Source organism: Thalia democratica, chromosome 7 (assembly GCF_965202585.1).
Source record: "Thalia democratica chromosome 7, ktThaDemo2.hap1.1, whole genome shotgun sequence".
Lineage (NCBI taxonomy): Eukaryota > Metazoa > Chordata > Thaliacea > Salpida > Salpidae > Thalia > Thalia democratica.
In genome coordinates, this window is record NC_139171.1 from 43,182,227 (window position 1) to 43,209,565 (window position 27,339).

General features: G+C 25.5%; 1 protein-coding gene across 1 annotated transcript; it reads left to right on the forward strand.

Moving 5' to 3' along the window:
* Positions 1-730: 730 nt before the first annotated feature.
* Positions 731-14,921, forward strand: LOC145841380 (monocarboxylate transporter 10-like). The gene is made up of 5 exons (XM_082948742.1): positions 731-877; positions 11,661-11,961; positions 12,652-12,895; positions 13,913-14,086; positions 14,183-14,921. The coding sequence occupies exons 1-5, from the start codon at positions 731-733 to the stop codon at positions 14,919-14,921; spliced, it is 1,605 nt and encodes a 534-aa protein (XP_082804868.1).
* Positions 14,922-27,339: the final 12,418 nt, after the last annotated feature.

Below are 27,339 nucleotides of genomic sequence, written 5' to 3' on the forward strand. Positions count from 1 at the left end.
AAAAAATGGAACACATAAAATTGAAAACATATACAACTATAGCATTCATTGATCTGCTTAGTGTGTAATTAGCGTCAGGACTTTAATGGGTATTCATTATTTATAGGTGTCCTAGTTGCGCAAACTTTTGCAAATTCTTTGAATTTCTTTTTTTTGTTAAGTAATGAAATTACTGGTATTATCACTAAAGCAAACAATGTAGGTGCAATCAAAACAAATTCTAAATGTTTACACAATAAAACTAAATAAAAAATCTTTATCAGAAACTTATTTCTGGTATATTATACTGTTTCAAATGCTGTAAAAATGTTTTAAAAGATGTCTATTAGATTGATTTAAATATAAATATGTATAAAAGCTTATTTTTTACTTAAAATATGCTACTGTAATTTAAAAAAATATAGCCAGGCATATAAAATTTGACCAGAAATTGAATTTGAAATAGTTTTTTAGACTTACTCTTATTTATACTATTATTTTTAAAAGTTGTGGCCACGCCTTTAAAATTTTGGACCGTACATTTTTCAAAGTCAATCTTCTTGGAAATTTAAAAATGTGTTAATGAACTTTTACGTTGTTTTAAGGTTTACTTTTTCTTCCTTGGTCAAAACTAACTTTTAAAAATTCGATATTTTAAGTTTTATAATCAGTATCAGAAGTATTCTTATTTTGAAATAACCAAATGGAATGTTTTACTTTTTTCAGACTTTATTTTACATACTATTTTAGCATGGATAGATTTAAAAAAAGAAAGTATGACGATAGTGAAGATGTTGGTTGTAGTTCATCTAAAGGTAAAACTAGAAAGTTTAATGATGAGTATCTGCAGTATGGTTTTGTGGTGATTGAAAGTGGAGGAGAACAGAAAGGTGTTGAGGTTGGTTGTAACAAAGTGTTGGCAAATTTATTATTAGCACCAGCAAAATTCAGAAGGCACCTAGATACATTCCATAAAGACAGTAAGTCTAAAAAGTAAGACTATTTTAAAAAGAAGAAAAAGGTGAGGAATGGTAATTTTGCGATGTTTCACCGGTTTAATGAGGTCCATGGATATGCATAGAATTCAACTTCTCTGACGAAATATATAACCACCTTGATCTTTTGTCTATAAAGTTTTAATATTATTTTCCTGAAGATGTTCGCATCGGAAATTTATGGATTTTGAATCCTTTTATGTGTGGTATTGCTTCAGAAGAAGTGAATATTCCTGCAGATACAGAAAACGAATTGCTGCAACTATCTGAAGAAAGCAATTTAAAATTGAGTTTCAAAGGGAAGGAGCTTTTAGATTTTTGGATATGAGTACCCCGTATTAGCAAAACGTGCAGTAAAATTTATTTTACCATTCACCACAACTTATCTTTCCGAGTCCGGCTTTTCGCATGTAACAAAAATTTATACGAAGCAAAGGAACTGTATGCTGACTCCAACCTTATTTGCCTGTCTCCGTCTCAGTCTATCCAAAATCCAGTCGCGCATTGACGTGCTTGTTGCTAAGAGACAAGTTCAAGTTTCGCACTAAATACATTTTATTTATTTTTCGTTAGGTATCTTACCCGTTTATTACAGTAATCTGTGAATTCGATTAGGTTCATGTTTATTTCGTTATTGTTTGTAGCTCTCATTTTTTTTTTGTTATGCGAGGAAAGATTTTTATAACGTTGCGATTAATCATATTTGTTTTCGTTTATTTACTATAGAATTATAAAATATCTGTTGCCTCTGGCACACTTTGAGTTTGACTCGACTTTATACTATTACAATTGGTATGAATTCTAACAATGATATAGTTTTGCTAAAAAATTCATTTTTCACTGAAATTCTTTTGTTTTTTGCAGGAAATTTTATATTAAACACTTTGTGTAAAGTTAAATTAGGGGTTCCGCGGAAAAGTTGAACTTTGGAAAAGGGTTCCGCCACTAGAAAAAGGTTCAGAAGCACTGGTTTAAAGCATGTCTTGTAGGTACAACAAGTTAGAAGTGTCACGTACAAAAAGAGTATAATAATTTAAGTTACTTAAAACTATTTAATTGAAACAAAGCAGTCAACTTAAATTAACAGCCTCTAATGTTTACTAAATTACTTGGAAATGTCAAATTTTAAGTGATTATAATTTGTTAAGAAGAAATAAAATCAATTAAGTTTATAGGTCGTATTAAACACTTTAGATAGTAATAAGTCAATAAGCTATGTTAAGCTCGTCAAACGTTTACTTTTCTCACGAGTTCTTTTGTTATTAAAATATCTAAATTTTAATTACTTTTTTGTTTTCAGTAATGATGTAGTAAATAAAACTATTATCACTGATATACAATAAAGTTCAGACCAAACGTGATATTCAAAAAAGTATAAGTTCGTTTAGATTATTAAGACTAATTATAATAAAAACATGAATTTGATTAAAGTGTACTTATCGAAAATCACGATAATGATCAGTGTAAGCTGCCAGCAGTTCTAAAGTGTTATGACCCTATGATCAACAACTAACTATATTAGCTTATCTTTTAATAAGTGTTCAAAATTATAATACCTATAGCTGTTTTTCTTAATCTTAACCTTGTGTAATTGAAAAAATAATAAACTAATTAAAGTTTTATTTTAGTGTAAATGTTAAAGTCATACTTTAAATACACCTTGTCTTTTTAACAATTAACAACACTTCAAATAAACAAACTTCAAAACATTTTATTCAATTTCTAAAGCACTATTAATTTGACAAAATTAAAAAATAAAGTATTTCATTAGACTGGATAATTAAAACTGTATTAAAATACACTTAATAAGACTTAAACTATGATAAAAAGCACTACAAAATATACTTTTTTGCTTTATGATGTACCAATTTTTAACAATATATATATAAAAAAATTATGAACAATGTATTTATTGTGCAATAAAGTTAACTTTAATGGACTTATAATTTTAGTAAAGAACGTGAATATAGAGAGTTATTCAATATTAGTAGCTGTAACTTGCATGTTGTTTATTGGGCGTATCAAAAAGGAGCTAAATCTACAGGCAGAAATTTTAAATTTTCATCGACACTTTCTCTCTTTGTCCTTGACAAGACTTTAAAAGATATCCGTGGTATACGACTCGATAACCGAAAGATTCTTGCACCGGGTCCTAGAACCAAACATTTTGAGCGTTTTTTCTGTCGTTCAGTAAACTAACTTAATGCTTCAGATAAAAACAAAAGTTTTATAAAGTAGCTGAATAACAACAGTATCATTTTTTTTCAAAGGACATTGAGACAGGGTTACTAAAAAACCTGTAATTTGACAATTTACAAAAAAAAATTTTGAGAAATTTTGAAAATAAAAATAATTTTTGAACAAAAACCACTTAAAATCTAGAATTTTAAACACTTTCTACACGTTTAGTAAGAAAATTTCGATTTGACATAAAAAAATTATCATAAAAATATTTTTCTTTTCGTTACCTTGATTTTTTTATTTATTAATATACAAGCTTAAAATAGTTTTACATTATCTTTTCAAAGTCGTTATAATACTTAAGACATTTTTTTATCTTAGACTTAATTTAATACTAAAATCGACCCATGAAATTGTAATTTTGAAAACCTGGAAGAAATTCAGAAAACCTGGAAGAGATTTCTCAAAAACTTTTGGCAACCCTGGTAGAAAGTGAATCTGCGGCAGAGATAGTTCTTAAAAGGATGTAAAATGTTCAGAAAAAAATTTTATTGAGAAATATTCAAACAAAGGAGCCGTGGTTAAATTGATGAAGGTGTTATAATGAAAATTTTTTAGTGAATATTGTTTGTAGTTTTGCTCTTATACAAGCTGAAAAATCAAACTCCTTTCTATCTTCTGCAAATTCTGGGCGTTTCTAATTAGCTAAAATTTCACATATCTTTATTTTAAGTTTGATTTGATTTTTTTTTTTGATAAATTTGTTATATGTTATGGTGATTAGGTGATTAGTGGTAAGGTATAGATTAAAAACTTTCGGTTTATTTGGTTTTAGATAAGGGTTTAAATGTTATTGATATACTGCTGCGCTACTCTTTACCTCATTTGCATATTATGTTGAATGAAAAAAAGTCCAAAACCTTACGACTACAGCCTACCCAACCTTTTTTGTAGTTTTTGGAGCTTCTGCCTTACAACCAAAATATTTTTTTGAAGTGATGTTCATTGTTGTAAGTATTGTTTTTGAAAATAGTTTTTTGTTAATTTTTAATTGACTCTTTATTATAGTTATTTTATTTCTAGTAAAATTAACTACAGTAGTTATAATTGTTGTTTTTAATTTCTTAAAAGCCAAAAATAAGATTAAGAGTTTTAAAAGCTTTAAGAAGAATAATTGTATTTTAGCTTAATTATAGTAACCTTCTAGAAGGATGCTCATGCACTTCGTTTGATATTTTTAGTATACTTAACTTCTGTTGTTGTAGATACTTATATAGTAACAAGGTAATAAAAATAGTAATAAAGTCAAAAAAAGGTATCAATAGTTAAAACAAACTGAACTTACTTACAAATAATTAACCTATAGTAAAACTGTACATTTAGATAAAGATAATAACACTATTTATAAAGTATAAGGTATCACGAAAACAAAAAAACAGTATAATTAAAATCTTTTTGTTTATATAGAAATTAAATACAAATAGCTTCAAATCTATTAAATGGAAAATATCATTACAGCTTTTTATTATTTTAACTTTTTATTAATGTTAATCATTTGCCCATGTAGGGTTTTATTTAGTAAATTTTCTGCACTAGACGAACACTTTGAAGTATTTAGAACTTTAACTGGATATAATCCTTGTTTTCTGAAAAGCAGAAACTCTCTATATTTTTTGACATGCTCTTTTATCCTTTTTGTTAGTTGTTTTGTTGTCAACACGACATAGCTTGATTAAAAAAAGTAGCTGATTTGATAAACTACCATACTTTTACTTAAGTTAGATATCTCGTCTTAAACACCTGATGTTATTAGTGGTTTTGACGTGAAGATAACTCTTAGATTTGCTGCATAATAAGTTGTTCTGATCAATTGTTTTACTTTCTTTTTTTAAGTTATTAAATTTTTACTTATAAAAGGAAGTTTTAAAATAACTACACTTTTCTAAAGTCCTAATGCAGGGGCATGTCTAGACTTTTTTCAGTTGGGTTGGACAACATTTTGTTCAATAATAATGTATTTTTAGTAGTAGCTTTTAATAATACACTTTAAAAAATTACATAACTGTCTAAATTTTCTCAAGTACATAACCATGTTTAAGTTTAAATAATTTGAAATTATCAGTAAAACAGAATGCAACATCTTATTAAGTACACTAACTCTTTAACTTTTAATAAAATAATTTAAATATAAACCCAGGCCCTGTTATTGTTGACAGTGTGAAAATTTAGCCTTGCATAGTAAAGCTAACATGTATAACGAAATCTTTTATACATAAGAAACCAAAAACGAAGTACTAATCAAAAAGAGTAATAACTTCTTTTGATGATAGAGAAAAATATTGAATGATATGTAAACAAATTACTTAGTCAAATAGTTCCGATTGAAATAGTTTAGCTAAAAATCTTATTTAAATCAAAAACAAATTATAATTTTTAAAACAAGCTGATAGCAGACGTGAACATTTATTTAAAATTTAAAGAAAAAATAAGTTGTAAAGCTACGGTTTTTCTAATGTTGTAAAAATAGAAACAATATGCGATATATTCAAAAGTTTTCTAGTTCAAAATGAAACACTTTGAGGAGTAAAATCATTCAAAAATAGTTTTTCTAAACTTTTTATTGTGCTAATTTTAAATGAAAAGTTTCCTTTTAAAAACATTCGTAGTTATAAAATTTTTATATAGTACAGTGCTTATTCACTTATCCGAAATTCACTTACCCGGACGCTCACTTATCTGGACAGTTTTGGTCGTGAAAAGAATGCAAAAAAACTTCAATTTTAAACACAAACCTTTTTGTGTGATACAAATATTTAAGCTTTCATGCTGTAAAAAAATTTCAAATTAGAATTATTTAGTTCCATGAGTTTTCTGCTAAAAAATGTTAAAAAACTCTAAAACAAACGTCTATTCTTTAGTTTGTTAGGCGTGAAATGTTTTTTTTAATTGAATTTAATTTTAGTCAACTTTTTTTGTTTTTTTTTATGTCTTTTTTATTGTTTAAATTATTTTTTTTTAATTTAGAAAGATAGGTTTACAAATTTTTCATTTTGATTATTGTTTTTAAATATAAATTTAATCTTTTTTTTTCTAATGAGAAGATAATGTTTTTAAAAAATTAAATACTAGGATAAGTGGAATTACAATTGATGAATTTTACTTGCTTGACCCTTAAAAAACGTATTTTGTTGCAGATATAGAAAAAATACTATAGAAAAAATAATAAACTAAATTAACCTGAAACTTAGCCTTTATTATTTATCATTATATTATCTATTACTCATAATCAATACTTGATTTTAATATAACGCTTTTATTTTTTGTTTTTCATTGCATAGTATACAATATTTATACTATTAAAGAAAAAAGATTTTTTATACTTATCTGGAAAAATGCTTACCCGGACCTGTTTACAAAAAAGTCTTGCCCAACATGTCCGGATAAGTGAAAAAGAACTGTACATAGTTTTTTTTCTATAAAAAATTTATGAAAATACGTCAATTTCAAAAACTGTTTTGATAAGCATTAGTTGAAAGTACTTAAAAATAAATAATAATGAAATATGTGTTGTTAAAAGTTGTACTAAACATAACTACAACAAGCTAACTATCAACATGAAAATGAGTTTAAATATTGCTGTATGAATTTATGCATAAGAAATGTGCATCGAAGTTTAGGTAAATAATAGTGATTTAGCAGTAAAATAACTTAAAAAAGTCTTTTGTAAATATCCTTTATCGTTAAACATTGTGTTTTTAAGCATATTTTGGAGAAAAAATAAATACAAAAAAGCAAAAACTATGCAAAGCTGTGGATAATTAACTAATTTGTTTAGCTGAAAAATTTATCTGAGTAAAAATCTAAAAGTTAGACAAGCTTGTAAAATAAAGAAACACTTTTTATATCTTAAGAAGAATCTAAATTTACAAGTATGTTTTAATTTAAACTAAATAAAAAAATGTGATATATTCAATAGATGCTAGATAAACCTTAAAAATTACTGCTTTCTCTAAAATAATTTTTAAACTCCTAAAATTTGTTCAAAACTAACTGATTTGTCAAAAAAAAAAAAGATGATGTTTTCCCTATATTAATAAAATCCTTGACTTTCATGGTTTTTGATACCTTACACTTACTTACTAAATATATATTTTTGAAAGCCATACTTGAGTCTTACATTGTGTTTGCTAAAGTTAACGAAACTATGTTTTACTACATATTTCTGCTTGGATTGATACTATTTTTTAAACATAGATTTGTAATAACTAAACATTTCGTTTCAATTCTACAAACAATATGCTAAAATTGGTATTGTTGCCATTTAAATAAAGTATAGACTTAATATAGACTTAATCTGTTATTAACTTTACTCAATCTAGTTTGCTAATTAGTATAACTGCAACCTCTCTCTTTGTATACTTTAACTTTTGGTCTATCATTTAATAAAATTGGAAGAATTTGTTTAGATTTTGTTATGTAATGCTTTATTATTAAGAAAAGCTTTAAGATAAAAAATTTAAAAGTAAAAAAAAATGTTTACATTGACGTACACTAAAAGTACTTAAGAATATTGTAAACTTTTATACATTTTAAAATTATTTCTAAGCATCGCTAAACTAAGTTTAAATGCGTACGAAAACTAAAAAAAATAAAGTTTTTCGAACCAAAGTAATTAAAATAAAAACGTGTATTTTCACAAAAAAATATTTGATTAAAAAAAAATTTGCAGCAACGTACCAAACTTCGTGCTTGCTGTAATTTGTTTTTTACTTAGGAATAATAAACTTGATTTTTAAAAAAGCTGTAAATTAGGAATCGACAAATTGCAGCCAGCAGGCCAAATATGGCTTACCAAACAAAATTTTCTAGCCGGCAAGGTGCTTTTTACCTAATGCTGAAAAGCAAACGTTTTTAAATAAAAATAAAAAAAATGCTTTTTTTTGCTTATGAGTATACTGTGTTGTCTATTTTAAGTTTGTTTCTTTACATAAAGACTTTTCTATCAAAGATTAAACTTTATCAATAGCATTATGGCTAGAAAATGAGTTTTTAATTTGCGTGAGACCTGCAAAGAAAGTTTTCATTAAATTTCGTACGTTTTTTACAAAAAAGCTACCGAAACCTGTTTTAAACTTGAACTTGGTATCTAGGTTTAAAACATTTTGTTTGGTTTGTACCCACAAAGAGTTTCGAGAACTTTAAAATACTTTAATTTTGATTTTTTGGTTATTTTAGTTTTCAAAAACTTTATTTTATTTATTAAGTCCCTCAAAATAATAATCTTTTAGCACAATTTGTATCAAAACAGGTTTAAGCAGACTTTTACTACTGACAGGAAAAATTTAGAAGCGAAAATATTTTGCGGGAATTCGAAATTTTAAATGCATACTTAAAACATAAAGATGCAAATTTTAAGTTGAACTATTTTGAAATAAACCATACAGTTTATCAAAAATAAGATTGAGAGCACATGAACAAATATAAATATAAACAATGATTCTACTTAAATAAGATTTTGTTATTCAACTGAGGATCTCGTTTAAATCATTTCAAACGAATGATGACAATAAAGTTTAAAAATTTGAGTTGATATTAATATATAATAACTATGCTTATTCTTGTGCATGCCGTTTTCAAGCTAAAGAATCGTTGTTTAACACAGACATTTTTTTGGCAGACCGTACTTGGCCCGTTGGCCGCAGTTTGTCGACCCTTGGATCAGAGGGCGTTATTAATGAAATTATAGATTATAAAAACGAATAATTCTATCATGTAAGTCGCAGTGGTAATAAAATTGATTAATTTTGAATTTTATTTGACTAAACTGTTGCTAAGGAGAACGTCATTAGTATTTGAAACAAAAAGTAATTAACTATTTTATTCGGTATTGCTTTATATCTATGCTGGTAAGAAAATGTAGAAAGTAGAAACACAATGGAAAAAAATAAACCACCACCTGAAGTTTTGCATAAGCACAGTCTTTCTAGAAAAGCTATAGGCGGTATATTTTTTGATGAGAAGAAAAAAGAAAGACGTTCTGTCTCAACAATACATCAGGTAATTATCTATAACTTTCTAATAACTAAAAACAAACTCAAAAAAAGTGCATTATAAAACTGCATTTTTTAACTATTATTATGTGTGGTTTTTCCTTTTTTTTGTGGTGAGTTTTTTATTTATTAATGGATAAAATATAGAAATGTTTTGTCTAATATTGAAGATTTTAAAATAGATACTTTTGTTATTTTTTAGTATTCTTTTTTTTAGTATTTTTATATATTTTGTTTTATGAGTATGAGCTTATTATAATTTGAAAAAAGTTTTGTTTTGGTACTGCTTTTTATTAGAAAGTTTATATACAAATCTATCATTTTGAAAATTAGAAGGTTTATTTATTAATTTCTCATTAAAAGTCAAATGTAAAAATTTGTGTTAAGGTTTAAATTAGAATTAAGTTATACTTTACGAATTTGAAGTATTTTTGAGATAGAATTGTGAGAATGAAAACATTTAAGGCTGAAGAAATTTTACTTGTTCATTCTATCATTATTCTGTTCATCATTAATTCTATCTTAAAAATAACTTCACATCAGTACAGTTACTGTACTGATTTGAAGTTATTTTAAGATAGAATTAATGATGAATAGAATAATGATAGATTGAACAAGTAAAATTTCTCTTGAGTACACGTAGCTAACAGGCACGTAATAATAGATAGTAACATTAATAAGTAGTTATACGTAGTAACAGGCACGTAGCTTGGTCTGCAGAAACGTATACCTATGTGCGGAAAATAATTTCTTTGCTTTTAGAATTTTGACATATATATACTCTTTAGCATTTTTAGTGTCGTAAAAATTTAAAAAATTAAATACATTTAAATTGTATACATTTAGCGCGTTAAAGATTTAATTTGTCAAAAAGCTGCATTGCAAAATTGATTCTAATGGAAGCTGTAGCTTTTACTTAAAAAGTTAACATCATGCAATTTTATGTTACAAAAATTTGCATAATTTAATGTTGTTTCTATTGACTACGTTAAATGTTTGATTTTGAAAACAATATAAACATTTTTAAGTTAAATTGTAATTTTTTTATACTTATTTTCAATGAAAGATTTATGGGTTTACACAAGTGGCAACACATAAAGTAAAATAAAAGTCATAGGGGATGTGGAGCAAAACAAATTGCCTTGTATAAAGTTATCACCCATACTTAAAAATTCCATTTTTGAAGTATTAACATAACTGCATATTTTCATATTAAATTCAATATCATTAGAGGTAGTTTAAAATTGCTGTGTTCCCGCTAGGACGTTATCACGCTTCATTTCAGATGTTTTGATTTTTGAAGATTCGTAACTTTTTTGAGCTAGCTACGTCCCTGGTACAGTATAACTTAAATCTAATTTAAACCTTTACACAGGTTTTTAAATTTGACTCTGTATGACATAACTATTTTCAGCTAGATAATTAAAAATAGTTATACATAACTAAATTTATATCCTTCTTTTATCAGTTTTTAGCAACTTTATTCTAACGATGTGGTAAACGAAATTCATAAATAAACCTTTCTAAAAATCAAAATGAGTGAATTGTGTATAAATTTTCTGTTATAGTTTAGTTAGTTTTCTTATGGTAAAAACGTGGTTTCTAATTTTCCTAAAATATATAAGAATTTTCAGCTCTTTAAAAAAAGTTTGCTGTTATTTTCAGTGAGGTTTTGCACTATTATATAAAACAGATTATTATTTTGCCAGTTTTTTTAGGTGTTCGTAAAAGTTGAAACTTAAAATAAAAGATTATAATTTTCATAGAAAATGTAAAGAATCAACAATGTATTTTTTTCTACATAAATATATTTCTATTACTACAACGACCGTAAAAAATTAAACTGATGCAAAGATTTGCTTGGTATAACATTTACATTTAAGAATTTTTATTTATTCAAGTACTTTTAAGTAAAGCTTATCCAAAATTGTATCTTACTAAATAAAACTGATGTGAAACAAAAGTAAAATTACATTGTAGTTTGAATGTCATAGTTTAAAAATGTAAATTTACGTAATAATCAAGTATAGAATTAAAAATTAACTAAATGCTGAAGTTAAACAACTTTGTTGCATGTACTAATAAAACTTGTTAGATTAAAATCAAACTAAAATGAACCAAGGATTAAAACTAATAATAGTAAATAAAACTACGTTTTAAAAATATTAAAAAACTACTATAGAGGTACTTAATATAAAGATAAAATGTTAGTCTGATATACGAACATTTTCTGCTTACATAAACTGGCTTTAGTGATTGAATGCATAAGGCTTCCAGAATATATAGCTGAAAAGAGTTATTCGCTCTCATTAAGACTGAATAAATCTTTTCTTTGTAATTACTCGCACACTCATGATTTTCCTACAAATGTATTTATGCTATACTGTATTTATGTACTCGATCAACTGTTAATTGCATGCTTTTTTCAATTAAACTTATATTTGTATTTGTTAAGGTGGCTTTCGACCTTTCATCAACAAGATCTCATAATAGTAACCACGATATATTGGATGAAATTATAAACACTAATTACGAAACCACATCAGTAAGTGGTGAAAAAGAAAAAAACAATGACGTCGTGTTTGCTGATGATGAAGATGACGAAGATGAGTTTTTTGGTTCAGACGGTGGTTGGGGTTGGATAATTTGTTTTTCTGCATTTTATATAAACCTAGTTCATATAGGCATGATGAATTGCTACGGAATTCTTGTTTTTGACTTAACAAAAGAGTTTAATGAATCTGAATTTAAACTAGGTTTGTTTGTAATGAAGATAGTATTACTTAAGTGAGTTCTCCACAAAATAAATTGAAAACAAATGAGTGTAAAAGTTAGAAAAACAAAACTAGCATTATAAATTATTTTAATACTTTGAAACCCTACAATTGTTTGTAAATACATTGATAATATGTTTGTAAAATAATTGAAGAAAAGTTTGAACTAAGTAGAAAATTATAAATGTTTTTTTTTTAATTTTGATCATTCAATTATAGTTGTACTTAGTATTAAACGATATCTTTTATTTAATTTTTTTTTAAGGTTAAGTTTGAAAAAAGTAAAGTTATTGCAGTTTTGTAAACTACTAAAAAACGTATTTATCGTTGATAAAAAATTAAAACCTTAAATTATGCGTTCTAGTAAAAAACTTATATGACCAAACATAATCAGTAATTTTAGTATTAAAAAGTTAGAAATTTTCTAAGGGTTTCAATCTGTAAAGTTTAAGTGCTTTAGATAATAAAGTTAAAGGTACTTATTTTGTTGATCATACATAAACGTCTCTATTAAAATTTTTGTTTTCTAAACAGTAAGTACGACAGTAAAGAAAAATACTAAAAAGAAAAAAAATAAGTACATCTTAGAATTTATTTTTGGAATATATAAAAAGCGATAGTTAATTTAGATTTTATGAAATTCAATAAAATAATATAACTTTTACTTTACAGCATGGGTTGGATCAATGTCATTTGGAACGGTGTTAATATTTGCTCCTGTAAGTGGTTATCTTGGTGCGAGATACAATTGTCGGGCAGTGACACTTGTAGGAATCATTATATCCTCTCTAAGTGTCTTGCTTACCTCACTTGTAACAAACTTTTCATTCATGTATTTGACGTTTGGTTTGGGTTTTGGTATTGGTTCTTCACTTTGTTACACCCAAGCAGCAGTAATTGTCAGCCAATACTTTAGGTAAAAAATTTTTTTTAATGAAAATTCATAACATAACTATTTTCAAATATTTTGATGAAATTAACGAAGTGAAACTGTTTATTTCAGACTTGAAAGTTTTAATGTAGAATTATTAAAAAGAACAAAAACTGTTTTTTTTTTTAGAATATGCTGTGTACACTTTTTAGCTATTGTAAAAAAAATTGCATATTTATAACTTTGCTTATAAAATTTGTACTAAAACATGGTTTTAATTAAAACTTGTAATATTTAAGAAATTTTGAAATAAAAAAACTATTTAACTTTAGAAACACTTTTTTCTTGTAAAAGACAATTCAACAGCATTTTTTATCACATAGCCGTATTAAATAGATTTTCTAGTTATAAAACTTGCAAAGTTTTTCATGCTTTATAAAATTTTATTTTAATTACGACTTTACTAATATTAATTTATAAGAAAAGGTTTATTTGTGTTTCATGATCTTGAGTTATCCTAAAAACTAAACAATATTCAATGAAAATTACAACGTTTTATTAATAATAAATTTTTATTATAATATTTAAAAAAGTGTGTTTTTTTTTGAAAATGTTTATTAAAAATAAATTTAGGAAATGTTGATGTATAGTTATGATAAACTTATAAGTTTATTAAGTTGTATCAAAAATATTTTGACTTCCCTAATTTTTAATTTATGAGTAACAAAAGATGATTAAACCGGCAACCACTTACTATTTATAAAATTTGCTTTTTATCCATAACAACTCTACTTATGTACATAAATTTATTTAAACTATGATAATAACTTAGAGTTTAAAGCCCAAATCACAATTTTAATCTTAATTTTTACTAAAAAACAATAAATGTATGAAAAATGTTAAAATAACCTACTTTGTTTTCAGGTTTGCGTAAAAAATGCTAACACCTCTAAATAAACTAAACATTTCGACATACATAAGTTATCTTTTATTTTCATAAAGTAAACTTTTAGCTCTAAATAATTATACACTATTGTTAGTCAAGTACAACTTTTGTAACAGAAAACGGCATGCAATAGCAAGTGGAATAGTTTTAGCAGGTAGCTCATTAGGGACGCTTTTTGTTGGTAAAATATATGATTATCTCCATGAAACGCATGAAATGAATTGGAGAAGCATACTAAAAATTATTGCTTTACTAATATTTACTTCATCTTTTGGAGCATGGACATACGTGTTAGTTTAAGTAACTAATCTTAAACCAATGGTCAAAGTAAACTAATTAAGACTTTAAGAAATTAACTCTACTAATAAAATTCTTTTTTATAACAGACCAATTGTAAAAAAAGGCGACAAAACAGCACGAACATCACCGCAAGCAACAAAACTGATTACTGAACTATCGTTGTGGAAAAACAAGGCTTTCATTGTTTGGATGTTTGCTATTGGCTTGGTAAAAATGGGTTACCTAATACCTTGGGTTTATATGGTAAAATTATCTACAAGCTATGGATACTCACGTCAATTTGGAAGTAACTTGTTGCAATGGATGGGCATTGTATCTACATTCAGTCGACTTTTTGTTGGGATGATTGCTAATAGTGAAAAAATCAACCGTTTATATTTAAGTCAAATCAGTGCGGTATGTTTGGGATTGATCAATGTTATACAACCAAACTTTACATCTGACACTGGTTTGTGGTGGTTTGCGATTTCTCTTGGTGTGATGGATGGCGGTATTGAAATTTTGTTACCTGTAATGACTCTTGATCTCGTTGGAGAAGAAGAGCTAGCTGTTGCATGGGGATGCATTTTAGGCGTAATATCAATTAGTAGCATTGGTCCTCCAATCGGAGGTGCAATTTATGATCGAACGAATTCTTACTTTGGTATGTTTTATTTCGCTGGCGCACCTATGATTGCATCATGTTTTGTATTGGCATTTATTCCTCTTTGGGCAAAGAAGCAACCACAAAACCCTGCAGTGAGTATTATCTCAGTTGACCCTTCTGTAATGCAGCACAATGAAGAGTATAAGAACAGCGTAATAATGAACAGTGTTATTATGTGATTCTGAAAATAAAATATGGTCAGCTGCTTAAAAGTCGCGACTTAATATTTTTTAGTACTGTAATTTTTGCATCTTATGTATAACACAAAGCTTAATGTTAAAAGGCTAAATTAATAAACAGTAAAACTTTTTAAACGATACTTTTTAAGAAAATAATACTTAAAAGTGATAAATTCCCCACTTGTTTTAAATCTCAATTAAAAAATTTACTAAAAACAAAATAACGAAAAATGAAAAGTACACTACTAAATTATTAATATTTTACAGTTTTTATAAAATGTAAAATAGTTAAAAACAAATGTAAATGTAACAAAGATTATAAAAAGATGTTAAAAAAATAATTATTCATAGAGATGGGAACTTTTAATGCTTTAATTTTTAAATTTAATATAATTTTTTATTTATCTTTTATAAACTACAATATTTTTTTTTTAAACAATAAAAAATTATTTAACAGTAAGATATCAAGGTTTTACTATTTAAGACAAAAAAGTGTCTTAAGGTAATTAAAAAACAGTCCTAAGTCATTATGAAGTTTTACAAACAATTGAAAAGATTTCTATAAATTTAAAACCAAAAAAATTGAGTTCTTTAATAAAATTGGGCAAAAAGATAATTATAATTTCAACTGACTCAAAATCTAATAAAAAGCTGTCCTAAAGTTTTTAAAAATTCTAAAAATATCCTGAGTCTTTTATATAAAACAAAACTATCTTGAGTAAAAAAAAACTTTAAAATATCCTGAGTTATCCTGAGCTGTATTGAGTCATACTTACATTTCCAAAAACTTCAATATATCCTGTCAATCTTGAGTGTGTGGTAACCCTGAGATATAACCAGTTTAATAAAAGTTTCTGATACAACACAAGTGTATAAAAAACAAACTATAAAAGTCAATTTTTTCAGAATTCTTAAAAGGTATAAAATATCTAATTTTTATTTTTTTTTTATATAAACTTAATAAAAACTTTCAAACAAAAACAGTTTTAGAAATCAAATTTCTATTATCAAATCAAAATTAACTAAAACTATAAGATTTATTATTTTGAAATAGTTTACAATCAAAGTTAGATTTATTTACTTTGTTGTTATGATGATGTAGTTAAAGTGTCGAAAGTAGTTTAAATGTCATCAGAAGTTACAACTTTTTATCTTTGCTCTAAAGAGTTTGTCTTCGTCTCTGATACCACCTGTAGATAGTTATAACTATTTAGTATTACAACTTTTTTTAAATATTTTATTTTAACAGATAAATGTGCGGTGTGCATTATTTTGTACCTAGTAATAATCAAAAATTCAGTGCGTACTTAAAGCTGGTGCGTACTTTTAAAAATACTTACATTATATATGTATTTTCTTGGAAGCCGATCATTTCTAAATCGATCATTTCTAACCCGATCACTTCTAACCCGGTCACTTCTAACCCGATCATTTCTAACAAGATCATTGCTAACCCGATCACTTATAACCCGATCACTTCTAGCCTAATCGTTTCTAACGCTTTTTACTTGTTTATCTTGTTTTTACTTTTTAACCTGGATTTCATGCAAAAACAAAAGTTGCTAAAATAATAAAAAAACTTAAATTTTTAATTACTTTAAAACATAATGATTTTACTGTTTTTCTTAAAATATATTTTAAGAATTGATTTTAGTTCTAGCATTAACTAAATATGATTTTGATTTATTTTTATAATCTCATTTTTTTATTTTCCATCCTACACATAATCTTTTTTTTTTTCATTACTTCATACTTTTTGTTTTTTCAATCTACTTTAAGAGACGTTTTTCTTTATCATATACAATTCACTAAATCGGTTACTTTACAATATTTTGAACTCTTCCTTGTAGAATTTTAAAGTAAGAAGTTATAACTATATTTAAGTTGGATCTTATTGTAGTTCACTTGACTATAATAGTTTTAACATAAGCAAATTTTAAAACGTAAACCTTTACAATTGTAATATTCAGATACCAAAACCTTTATATTACGGTCTAAAAACTACATTGTAAGTCTGACGTAAAAGTTGTGTTATTGCTGACTAATGTATTAACGTTTTATAGCAGGTTAGTTTTAAGTTTCATCTTAATAACTTATACAAATTGTTCTACAACTTGGATAGGCCTATTAAGATAATGGAATTCAAACAAACATTAGTAGAAACTAAATAATTTTGTTATATTAAGTGAAGTAGCATGATTTTTATATATAAGCTAGCTATTAAAACAGTTATGTCATAAAACAAACCGCAAAAGTATGTTACTTCGATTGACCGTCTTGATATCTTAAAATTAATAAAATCCTACTTATTCCTGGAGCAAAAAAGTCTCTAATAATTAAACAGACATGTTTATTTGTTTAACAAGTCCGAGGGTAATTAAGTCTCGCCTACGTAATTTTCTTTAAAACCTTCACTTTAATTTATATGGTATACGAAATTTTTCAACTACGACTTAAATTAGTTCTTTAGTTGACAAACATTTCTTTAAAATTAACTTTATTATGAACAGTTGAAATAATGTAAGTATAAACAAAATAAGTACTAAAAAATAAACATTTTAAATTAGAATAATAAGTTAACTATAGTTAAATTAAGTATAACTAGGAGCAGAAGTTTATACAAACTCCATCAAGTTCTTTGTCTCCTCTAATCAACAATTTTTTAAGACGGTTATTACACGCAAAATATTTACTTTTTATTCATTACAGTAAAGACAGCTTGAAGTCTATTGACTTTATTCTCAGTGTTTTTTTGCACCTCTAAATTTCTATAAATGTCATGAGTTTTTTTTCATTAGAAATTTAAACCTATATAATAGGCTCACAATACAAACTATTTTAATTATCTTATTATGAGTTGTAACGTTATATAAATTAATCTAACAACTTATACTTTCATTTAATATTTAGTGATCGCTAAATAATCTAAAGTTTTTGTGTTTTTGGAAACCTGTAAAACAATAATTTTTAAAAGATATCAAAAAAACTACTAAAAAAGTTTTTACTATTAATCGTGAGAAATTGTTTTTGCAATTTTAAATTTTGAAAAGTTTTAAACTTGTATGAAGAATGTAAATTTAATTAGTCTATATACATCATATTTTCAAAGAAAAAAGAAAAATAATAGGTTTTCGACACTTAACTTTTATAGTTAAGTTTATCATATTATATTTCTAATTTAATCTTTAGTATAATTTACCATTGACTAAAAGGAAAAAAAAATTTAAGTTCTAGTAAATGACAGGTTCTAAATATTAAAAAAAAAAGTCTACCTCTACTTTTGACTTTGTATTAAACAGAATACACTTTCGTTTTAAGTACTTAGAATTTAATAATGACTTAGAAAATTTAACTTAGAAATAATAAAACAAGTACAAGGGTTATTTCAAATTTCGATAAAAACTTATACTTAGGTTTGTAAAAGTTAAAAATCAGCTATTTTTTTTGCTAAAAAAGATCCTAGCGAATCAACTTCGCTGGAATATATAACTTAAACAATTTACGCAGTACTTTTCTTTATTGAACTGACATATGTTACTGTGTGTTAAACGAGTTAACACGCTTCAATTGAGTTCTGTAGAAAAATAATACCTTATCTTATATTATTTCATTGCAGTACTTTTTTTATAAAAGCCTGTTAAAGTTTTTTAACTAGTTTAACTCATAGAAACATATGTCAGGTCAACAAAGGAAATACTGCGTATATTGTTTTTACTACATATTTTTATATAGTATACGAGAAATAACATCACTTGATTTACATTTTTGTTTTAAATACAACTAAATTAAGACTTATATTGATAAAATTTATTTTTTAGATTTACTTTATTAAAAAAAAATTGAATAAAATGATCACAAACAAAACAACAACAAAAAAACTGTTTAAAAAGAGAATTAAAAGTCTATCCTGGACATGAAATTAAACTGTTCTGGTGTACGACTCCATAACTAAAAGGTTTTTTCATACACCAGGTCCTTGGACTAAAATTTTTGGGCGTATTTTTGTCGTTCAATACACAATACTAAAAAAACAGTTACAATTAAATTTAATAAGGTATAATTACGAGCAAAAGCTTGTAAAAACTCTATCACAGTTTTTTCTTACTTTCAAAAACTATCACTTTTGTAGATTGTTTACTTTTCATGTTTTACAGAAAAGCCAGCTTTAAGTCCGTTGACTTTATTATAGTTTTCATTTACTTCTCCAGATTTCTAGTAAAGGTAACTTTTTTTTTTCTTCTTTATGTATTTAAACTGTAATATATGATATGATACGTTTTACAGAACAATTTGTTTTGTTTATTGCTTATATTGGTTTTTATTTTTGATGTATATAGTTAGTTAATACTTAATTCAACAAAAACATCGGTGAAAGTCTGCTGAGTAGAAGCCTTGACTTTTGTATGCTGTGAAACGAGCTCAAGTTTAACAAAAGTTTTGTTGATTGTGTTTATTACGAGCATACAATATCTGTTGCCTAGTGGACAATGTATTAAACGTTGCACGGCAAAAGACAATGCTGACGTCACTGATAAATGCCAGTTACTTCATGTCAAAGGATTATAAACCGTTTTTAGATTGAAAACTGTAAGTTTTTGGGTTGGGACTAACTAATAAATTCCTAAAAGGACGAAACCAGTCTCAGTCTACGGAAGCTTGTGGTCGGATATCGAATTGGTATGATCAACCCTTTTGTTAATATTTAATTGTAAAAAGTATAAAAATTTGTGCAAGCTTTTAAGCTGAAACTAGAAACTAACCGAATTTAAAATAGTGATAGGTTAGTCAACAACTATACAATGTCTGTGCTAAACTAACAACGTAGCGTATAGAATAGACTGTAATTTAAAGACTTTTAAACATTTTTAAAGGTTTAACTTTAAAATTTATTTGCGTAAAAATTATTCTAATTTCGTAAATGACAAAAAGATCTCACTCAGATATATAAGTTACGGCTTACTTAAAGAACCCAATAAAGCAGAATTTAAAAACATGTCAAACAGTTTAGTAAATCTAATTTATTAAAAAAAAATTTACCAGATAGATGATTAAAGGAAAATAATATGAAGTTATAATAAATTAAAGTAAAATTAATATTAAGAATATGTTTCAAGAAAAACTATACAATTTTTGAGTTTTGTTTGAGACAAAGGAAATAAAGTTTTATTATAATAATAGTTTTGTTAGTAGATTGTCTTTAAAAACATAAATCTTGATTAATAAGATCTAAAATTAACAAACTTTTACTGATCGGGTTATAAATGAGAATGTTAAAAATGTTAGAGTTATAAACAATCGTTGGCTAAAAATGATAGTAAACTGGTGGTCGCATGGCTGAAAGGAAATGATTTTAGTTAAAATAAGGATCAGAACTTAAAATAGAAAATAATGGTTATCATGGTTGGAAGCGTGCAGGAATCTCCTTCAACATAATCTAACTTTCAAGTAAGTTATTTCTAAATAAATATAAATTTTCTGCACGTAAAATAATTTTCTTTAAGTTAGTATAATTCAACAGAATTAACATTAACAGAAGATTTTTAAACAAGACAAGCAGTTTACAGTTCAAAAATAGTTCACAAACTTAACTTATGTATTTAAATACTGTTCATTGCAAAATAAAACACCTTTTTTTATAGACTTTATTTTGATTTTAAGCTGGATTTAAAGATTGAAATACTCCATTGAAAAAAATAACTTTAATACTCACTAAATAATTTAAACAACATAATCAGAGTAAAAATAAGTCAGGGTTTCCTAAACTAGGCCAAGTAGCCACCTTGGGGGCCATTACAGAAAATTTAGGGGGCTATGAGGTCATAATTTTAAACTTACTCTAGATATTCTGAAGCTTATGATAAAAGCAAAAAAAAAGGTCTTAAGCGGTTTTAATGGTAGTTTTAATAAAAATTTTGATAGAGGGAGCAATAGCTTTTTTAATTTCTTTAAGGGGGTCTTCTGAAAAAAAGTTTAAGAAACCCTGAACTAAGTACTTGATTAGAATATGATGAATAACTACGACAAATAGTTAAGACAAAATTGTTTGTTTAAAATGTACAATAAACTAATCGAAAGAAAGTGAATTGTTTAATTATGTTAATAGTTACCTTTGATTCTTTATAAGGACCAAAATGGTTGTTTAAATTAGGTTAATATTTTAAAGTTGTTAAAGTTTCCGTAAATAACAAAATACCATAAGAATCACACACTTTTAGGATTTTAAAACAGTTGTAAATGCATTCGTATTTTTTACAATTTACACAGTTTTCAACGTGTTTATACACTGCACTGTTAGTTACCATTAGTTTGTTGAATGACAAAAAAATGCTTAAAGCATTTGGTCCTAGGACCTGGTACACTAAGAACCTTTTGGTTATCGAGTCGTACGCCATGGATAACTTTTAAAAGCATGTCTAGGACAAGCTGGTGTTGTATCAATTTTTATTCTCACAAGTAGATATCGTTGAGTCTCTCAAATATACTAGTTGTTCAGTACAGACTAAGCAATCTTCATATACTTTACTTATTGAATTGTTTATAAAGAAATATTTTCTTACTTTTTATGTTATACACGCATAACGTCTTTTTATCGCAATATCTTCGAAAAGTTGGTGATGTTTTTTAACATATGGTATTTTTATGTGAGCTATTTTTGATCTCAATGATTTCAAAAAGTTTTTTTTTTTTGTTCAATAAAAAGTATTATCGGGAAATAATTTTTTACTTTTAGTCCACCGCTTATTTGTGTGTCTAAACAAGGTAATTAAAAACCTGAAAGGTTTAGATTATAAATTTTACATATTTGTGTAATTTATTCAGTTGTCTAAAAAATGCTGTCTAAGTGATTTATTCTCGAAAAAAAAATCGTCAACGTACCTATAATACATTTTAGGATTCTTTTGTGAACGCAGTAAGTCTATCTTTAAGTGGCTGACAGACCATTTAGCTAGTAAAGGAGCAAGTGGAGAGCAAATCGATAATCCATCAAATAGCTTATACACTACTCCACTAAAGAGAAAAATACTGAAGAGAAAAAAACTATGAGCATGAATATAAAGGTTTTTATAAACGGTATAAGTCATTTTTAATCTGGCTAATATTGAATGAGTAATTGTTAATGTGCTTAGCTTTCGTAAATTTATTTGTAGTGTCCTCTAGTGGAACGTTTGTGTACAAATTCTTGATGTGAAATGTAACGCAAATGTTGTCAGTAGTTTAGTTTGTCAATAAACTCAAAATTTGAGTTATATGTCCAATCTCCTTTTAAATATGTTTATGTTCGTTCTTTAGTTATTTACGTGTATTGTAATATTGTGTTTTTTGGCAACAGAACTCGTTTTAAACAGCAGCTACTTTTGTGGTTTTTTACGAAACTTTATATCTTTCCTGGCTTTAAAATTTAGAAATTTAGTTTTAGTACTCTTTAACTTCAATTATCGGTTTAATGTGCTTATTTAGCAAACTGTAGATACTTTTTTCTTTTAAGTACCATTGTTTTTGCTATAATTTTTGGAGTTGTTGTTATAGTTTATTGAACGACATAAAAAGAATGCTCAAAATATTTGGTCCTAAGACCTGGTGCACGAAGAACCTTTCGGTTATCGAGTCGCTGACCACGGATACCTTTTAACGTCTTGTCCAGGAGATTAGATCTTTAGTAATATGTAAGTTGCGTAGTCTATAAATTCACGTGTCCAGGCGATCTGAACAACCAGTATCTTGAATACACAACAACTATTTGTGAGAATTATAGATCATATAGCTTCAATTAACAGTGCAGTGTTTAAATACATTGAAAAACGAGTATGTTGCAAAAATTACGATAACATCTACAACTGTTTTGAAATTCTTAAGATGTGTGATTTTTATCATAAGTTTATAATCTACAAAACCTTTACTAACTAAATAATGTAATATAAGTTAAATAACCAACTAGGTCTTTATAAGGAATAAATAGTAGCTATTATTTTTATTTGACTAACATTTTCCTATGATTAGTTTTTTATTTTGTTTAAACTATTTAAATAGTGTATAATTTGTTTTTAAAACAAAAAATGTTTATTTGATAGCTAGCTCTAAACTTAAATACATTTTAAAACCTCAAAAACATATATTTTAAAATGAATGGTGTTTGAAATCGTTTAAAGATCTTCCTATATTTAAATTAACTTTTTTATATAAACTAGTATTTTAAATTAAAAGTTTTGTGGGAAACCATACAGTTTTTTTTAAGCTGACTCTCTATAATTTAAATTTTTAGGACTTTATAATGAAATTATATTTATTACAGTTTTAGCAATTCGTAGACCACTTTGAAAAAAATAATTTTTACAAAAATTTTATTACTCAATATGTATATTTAGTATCTAAAACTTTCACAATCTTGAACATATTTAGGATGATAGTGGTTCAATAACCGAAAGGTTTTTTCGTACACCAAGACTTTCATTCTTGGACCAAACTTTTTTAGCGCTTTTTATGTCGTTCAGTAAGCAATACCAAAAAAGTACATGTGCAAAATTTCCTGGAACTTGTTGTAGTTAAAGTTTTATGTGAGTTGTACTGAATACTATATAATGGTTTATGTAGTGATTTAAGGTAAACAAACCATTAAGCTATAAGTATAAAAAAGTAGTGCCTAAAAAATTATGTGAAAGCGTATAACATTTATTTAGTGTTTGCATCACTGTAATTAACTTTGACTAGTAAAAATCTCAGTAAGCTTAAAAGCTCTACTTGAAGTAACTTTTATTTTAATCATGACGAGCTATTTGAGCGAAACTTGGTTTACAAAATAAATTTTTAATAAAAAATAATTGTTCACATTTTGTAAAGTAGAGACCACTAATTGTTGTTTAATAGTCTAACCTACAGTAAGTAACATTCAATTTTTTTAAACAGTGTACAAATATTATTATAATTAATACTAATGAATACATAGATACAATACAAGATTAGTTTATTCGACTCCTCATTAGTCATTATCAAAAAAAGTAGTATAAATATAAATTTAACCTTATGAAACAATGTGATTCAAAAACAATTGTAATACATTTAGAATTAGAAGGAAAAAATGAGATAAATATCTATATTAAAAACAATTTTACACAAAAGCATTTGCGTTAAAAAAAAAACTTAATCAAAAACCCTAAAATGTTGACAATTTTGGGTATAAAGTTGTTTTTTCAAGCTTGGATTATATTTTTTTTATCAATATACCTTCATTTGTACTGGTTTCTAATTTTGTAATGCATTCTTATAGAATTCAAAAATCTAAATTTCTATGTCTTTGTACTTTCGCAAGTACTAGCATTTGTAATATGATTAGGTTCATTTGTTTTAACATTACAGTTTTTTTACTATTTCTATAAATAACCTCAAAGTAAATAAAATGTACTAAACGAGTTTTTATTAAAACAATGTAAATTTATAGACTACGTTAGATTATAGTTTATCAAGTTTTTTACCTTTTTTTTTAAAGTAACTTCTTATTTTTATTGCTGTTAACATAGTTTTATTGCTTTTAATTCTTTTATTGACTTTTATTCTAAGAGTAGTTTTTTTATTTTTTTAATATACTTGAACTTTTAAGATAAAACATACTTTTTTCATAACTTTATACTTAACTTTACCTTTCAACTTCGTTTTATAAATAAATTATTAGACCATTAATGAATTTCTCTGAAGAATTTTTTATTTTTAATACTTCTCAAAGTTTTAATACTTTTTGATTTTAAATAATAAGGTTTGATGAGACTACCTTTGCTTTTTTAAGTGTCAATGCAATAACGCTTCTTCCATTCTGTTTAAACTAATTTAAAAAATAAATTTCTGACAAAATTTTTATGAACCTTAGATAGTATTTGTTTTTCTAATTTAATTTATAAAACTAAAAGTCGGATTAAGTTTCTACCAGCTTCTTAAGTAAAGACAATTAAAATTGTACTCTATTATGTTTTTCGTCAAACCTTTAAAAAGCACACCCTTTCTATATATGCAGAAAGTATTTATTCTATGTCGTCTACAAACCGTAAGGTAGGTATAAAACAGAATTGTCTGCTATTTAAAAAAAAAGTTTAACTTGTCTTTTATCAAGTGATACTTACCTAGTAGAAAGAACTTAAATTTAAGAAGTTGCTAAAATTTATAAAACATAAGTGTCATTAAAGTTTAAAATGCTGTTGAAGAAAAAGGTGTTGTTAGATGTTTTACTTAAAAATACAAAAAAAAAATCTGAGCCTAGAGTGATTTAAACTTTAATAACGACGCAAAAGTGTAGTCTGATACCAATAGCTACTAAAGATTCGCATAAAAATCTTTATGATTTCTACTAAAGATAAAAACCATAAATTGAACATGGTAATTTAATTATTTACAACAATATAAAAACTAGAGTAACTTGAAAACTAGCACTACTAGCCTTACATAACATTTTTAAAATAGCTACTTTTAATTGATCTTTGAATTATTAATTACATTACGTAAAACTTTTAAAAATTTCGGTGTTCAACTTTTAAGATATCTGATTCAAAACATTCAAAAGTATATTTAGTGATAGTTTAAAACAAATAAATGGAATTGCCTTAAAATATTACATTTTCTTTTCGATGACACCTTTTATCGTTTAAGCAGACACATGTAACAAAAGATATTAAAATGAAATCGATTTTTAGGTGAAAAATAAAATATAACAATTAGTACAACAAAAAAAAAAAAGGGAAAATATTTTAAGTATAAAAGATTCACTTAGTTTTAAAACAATTTTTTAGTCGACAATGTAAAGTAGATAGTTTTAGATATTGTTTTAAAATAAATTGTAATTAAAACTACACAATTATTTACCAAAAAAAAATATTTTTACCAAGTACTTAAAAAGAAACTGAAAATAATTTTTTTTGGCATTCCCCAGGGTTAAAAACCGCTATTATGTACCATTTGAAAGGGCCTAACTTTAATAAAAAGCCTTAAAGTATGTAACTATTAAAACGATTGTTAAAAAAAACTTTATTTCTAAAAAACAAATGTAAGCTGTTTAATTGAATTTAGGTCATGTTAAAAATTAAAAAATCAAATTTAGCAGTACCTGATAATAGAATTTAGCAATATTTTATGCATGATCAATCAAGCACTTCTGTATCCTGTGTACACAAGCCAATTAAAAAAATCTGGCAAAGTTTTTGCATTTGGTACAAAACTTCATGAAAAAATTTAATGAATAATATAAATATAAACCATTGAAGTACAAGCAAAAGCATTTATTAAAAAAAATTAAAAAAGTTCAACGAAATAATGTATTTTTATGTTTAAAAAGTATTTAAATTCTTCATTTGAAGCTTATACTAGTTTTACTTTTTAATTTTTTTAACTACTTATTATTTTTGGTTAGTTTAGTTTTAATTTGAAAGGGGAGGTAGATTTGCAGGTGATGAAAAATTGCTTGCTTGACTGTCTCTTTAGAATCAAAGACAAGTTAACCTCACTCACCACTCGCACAATCAGTTTTACCATTAGAATTAGATTGAATAGTAAAAATACTATTCAAAATACTTTATAATTTTTTATTCGATTATAAAAACTGGTTTAAAATTATTTTGGTAAACTAACATGTACCTAAGTTTAAAATGTTTTTTAACAGAGTTTTTTTTTGTTTTTTGTTAGATAAAATGTGCTGTTAGTTATGTTGTGTATAAATACTTGAAATTTTTATTATAATTTTATATTCATTCAATAAAAACTTAAGCAATCTTCTGTTTAACTTTTATTTTTGTTTTTTTTTTAGTTTCAGTTTAATCGGACTATGTTTAAAGGCTGTACTACAAAAAATCTTTAAATTCTATTTAACATCTATTTAACATTTATATATTCAAAGTTTTTTATAACAACCTAATATTACTCAAATTTTCATTAGGATTTTTTAAAAAGATTCCAATATTAAAACTTACTAATCTCCCAAAGGGACTTCTTATAATACACCTAATTTTTAGTTCTATTTTAACAAGTTTTTTTTTTGTTATTTGCTTAAAAACTTTAATTCAATTATAGCTTCTTTAAAAATATATTTTTAATCTTCACTTAACATTTAGATAGTTTATTTTAACTATTCAAAGTATAAATTTAAGTGTTTGCTAACAAAAGATCCTAGTGAAACAAGTTCACATTAATAATGAACACATTTATACACCTACTTTAGACTCTATTCTTTCCTTACAGTATTTATTTTTTTTACAGAGTTTAGTTAAAGTGTGTTAATCTGTTAACACACAGAAACATATGTCAGTGTAATAAAAGAAGGATACTGTATAATTTGTCATTATGATAGTTTTTTTTATTCATACTATTATTACTTTAAAACTTACTTTAGTGTTTGATTTATATACTGTGATTTATTGTATTTTAAATTATGTAAAAATTGTTTAAC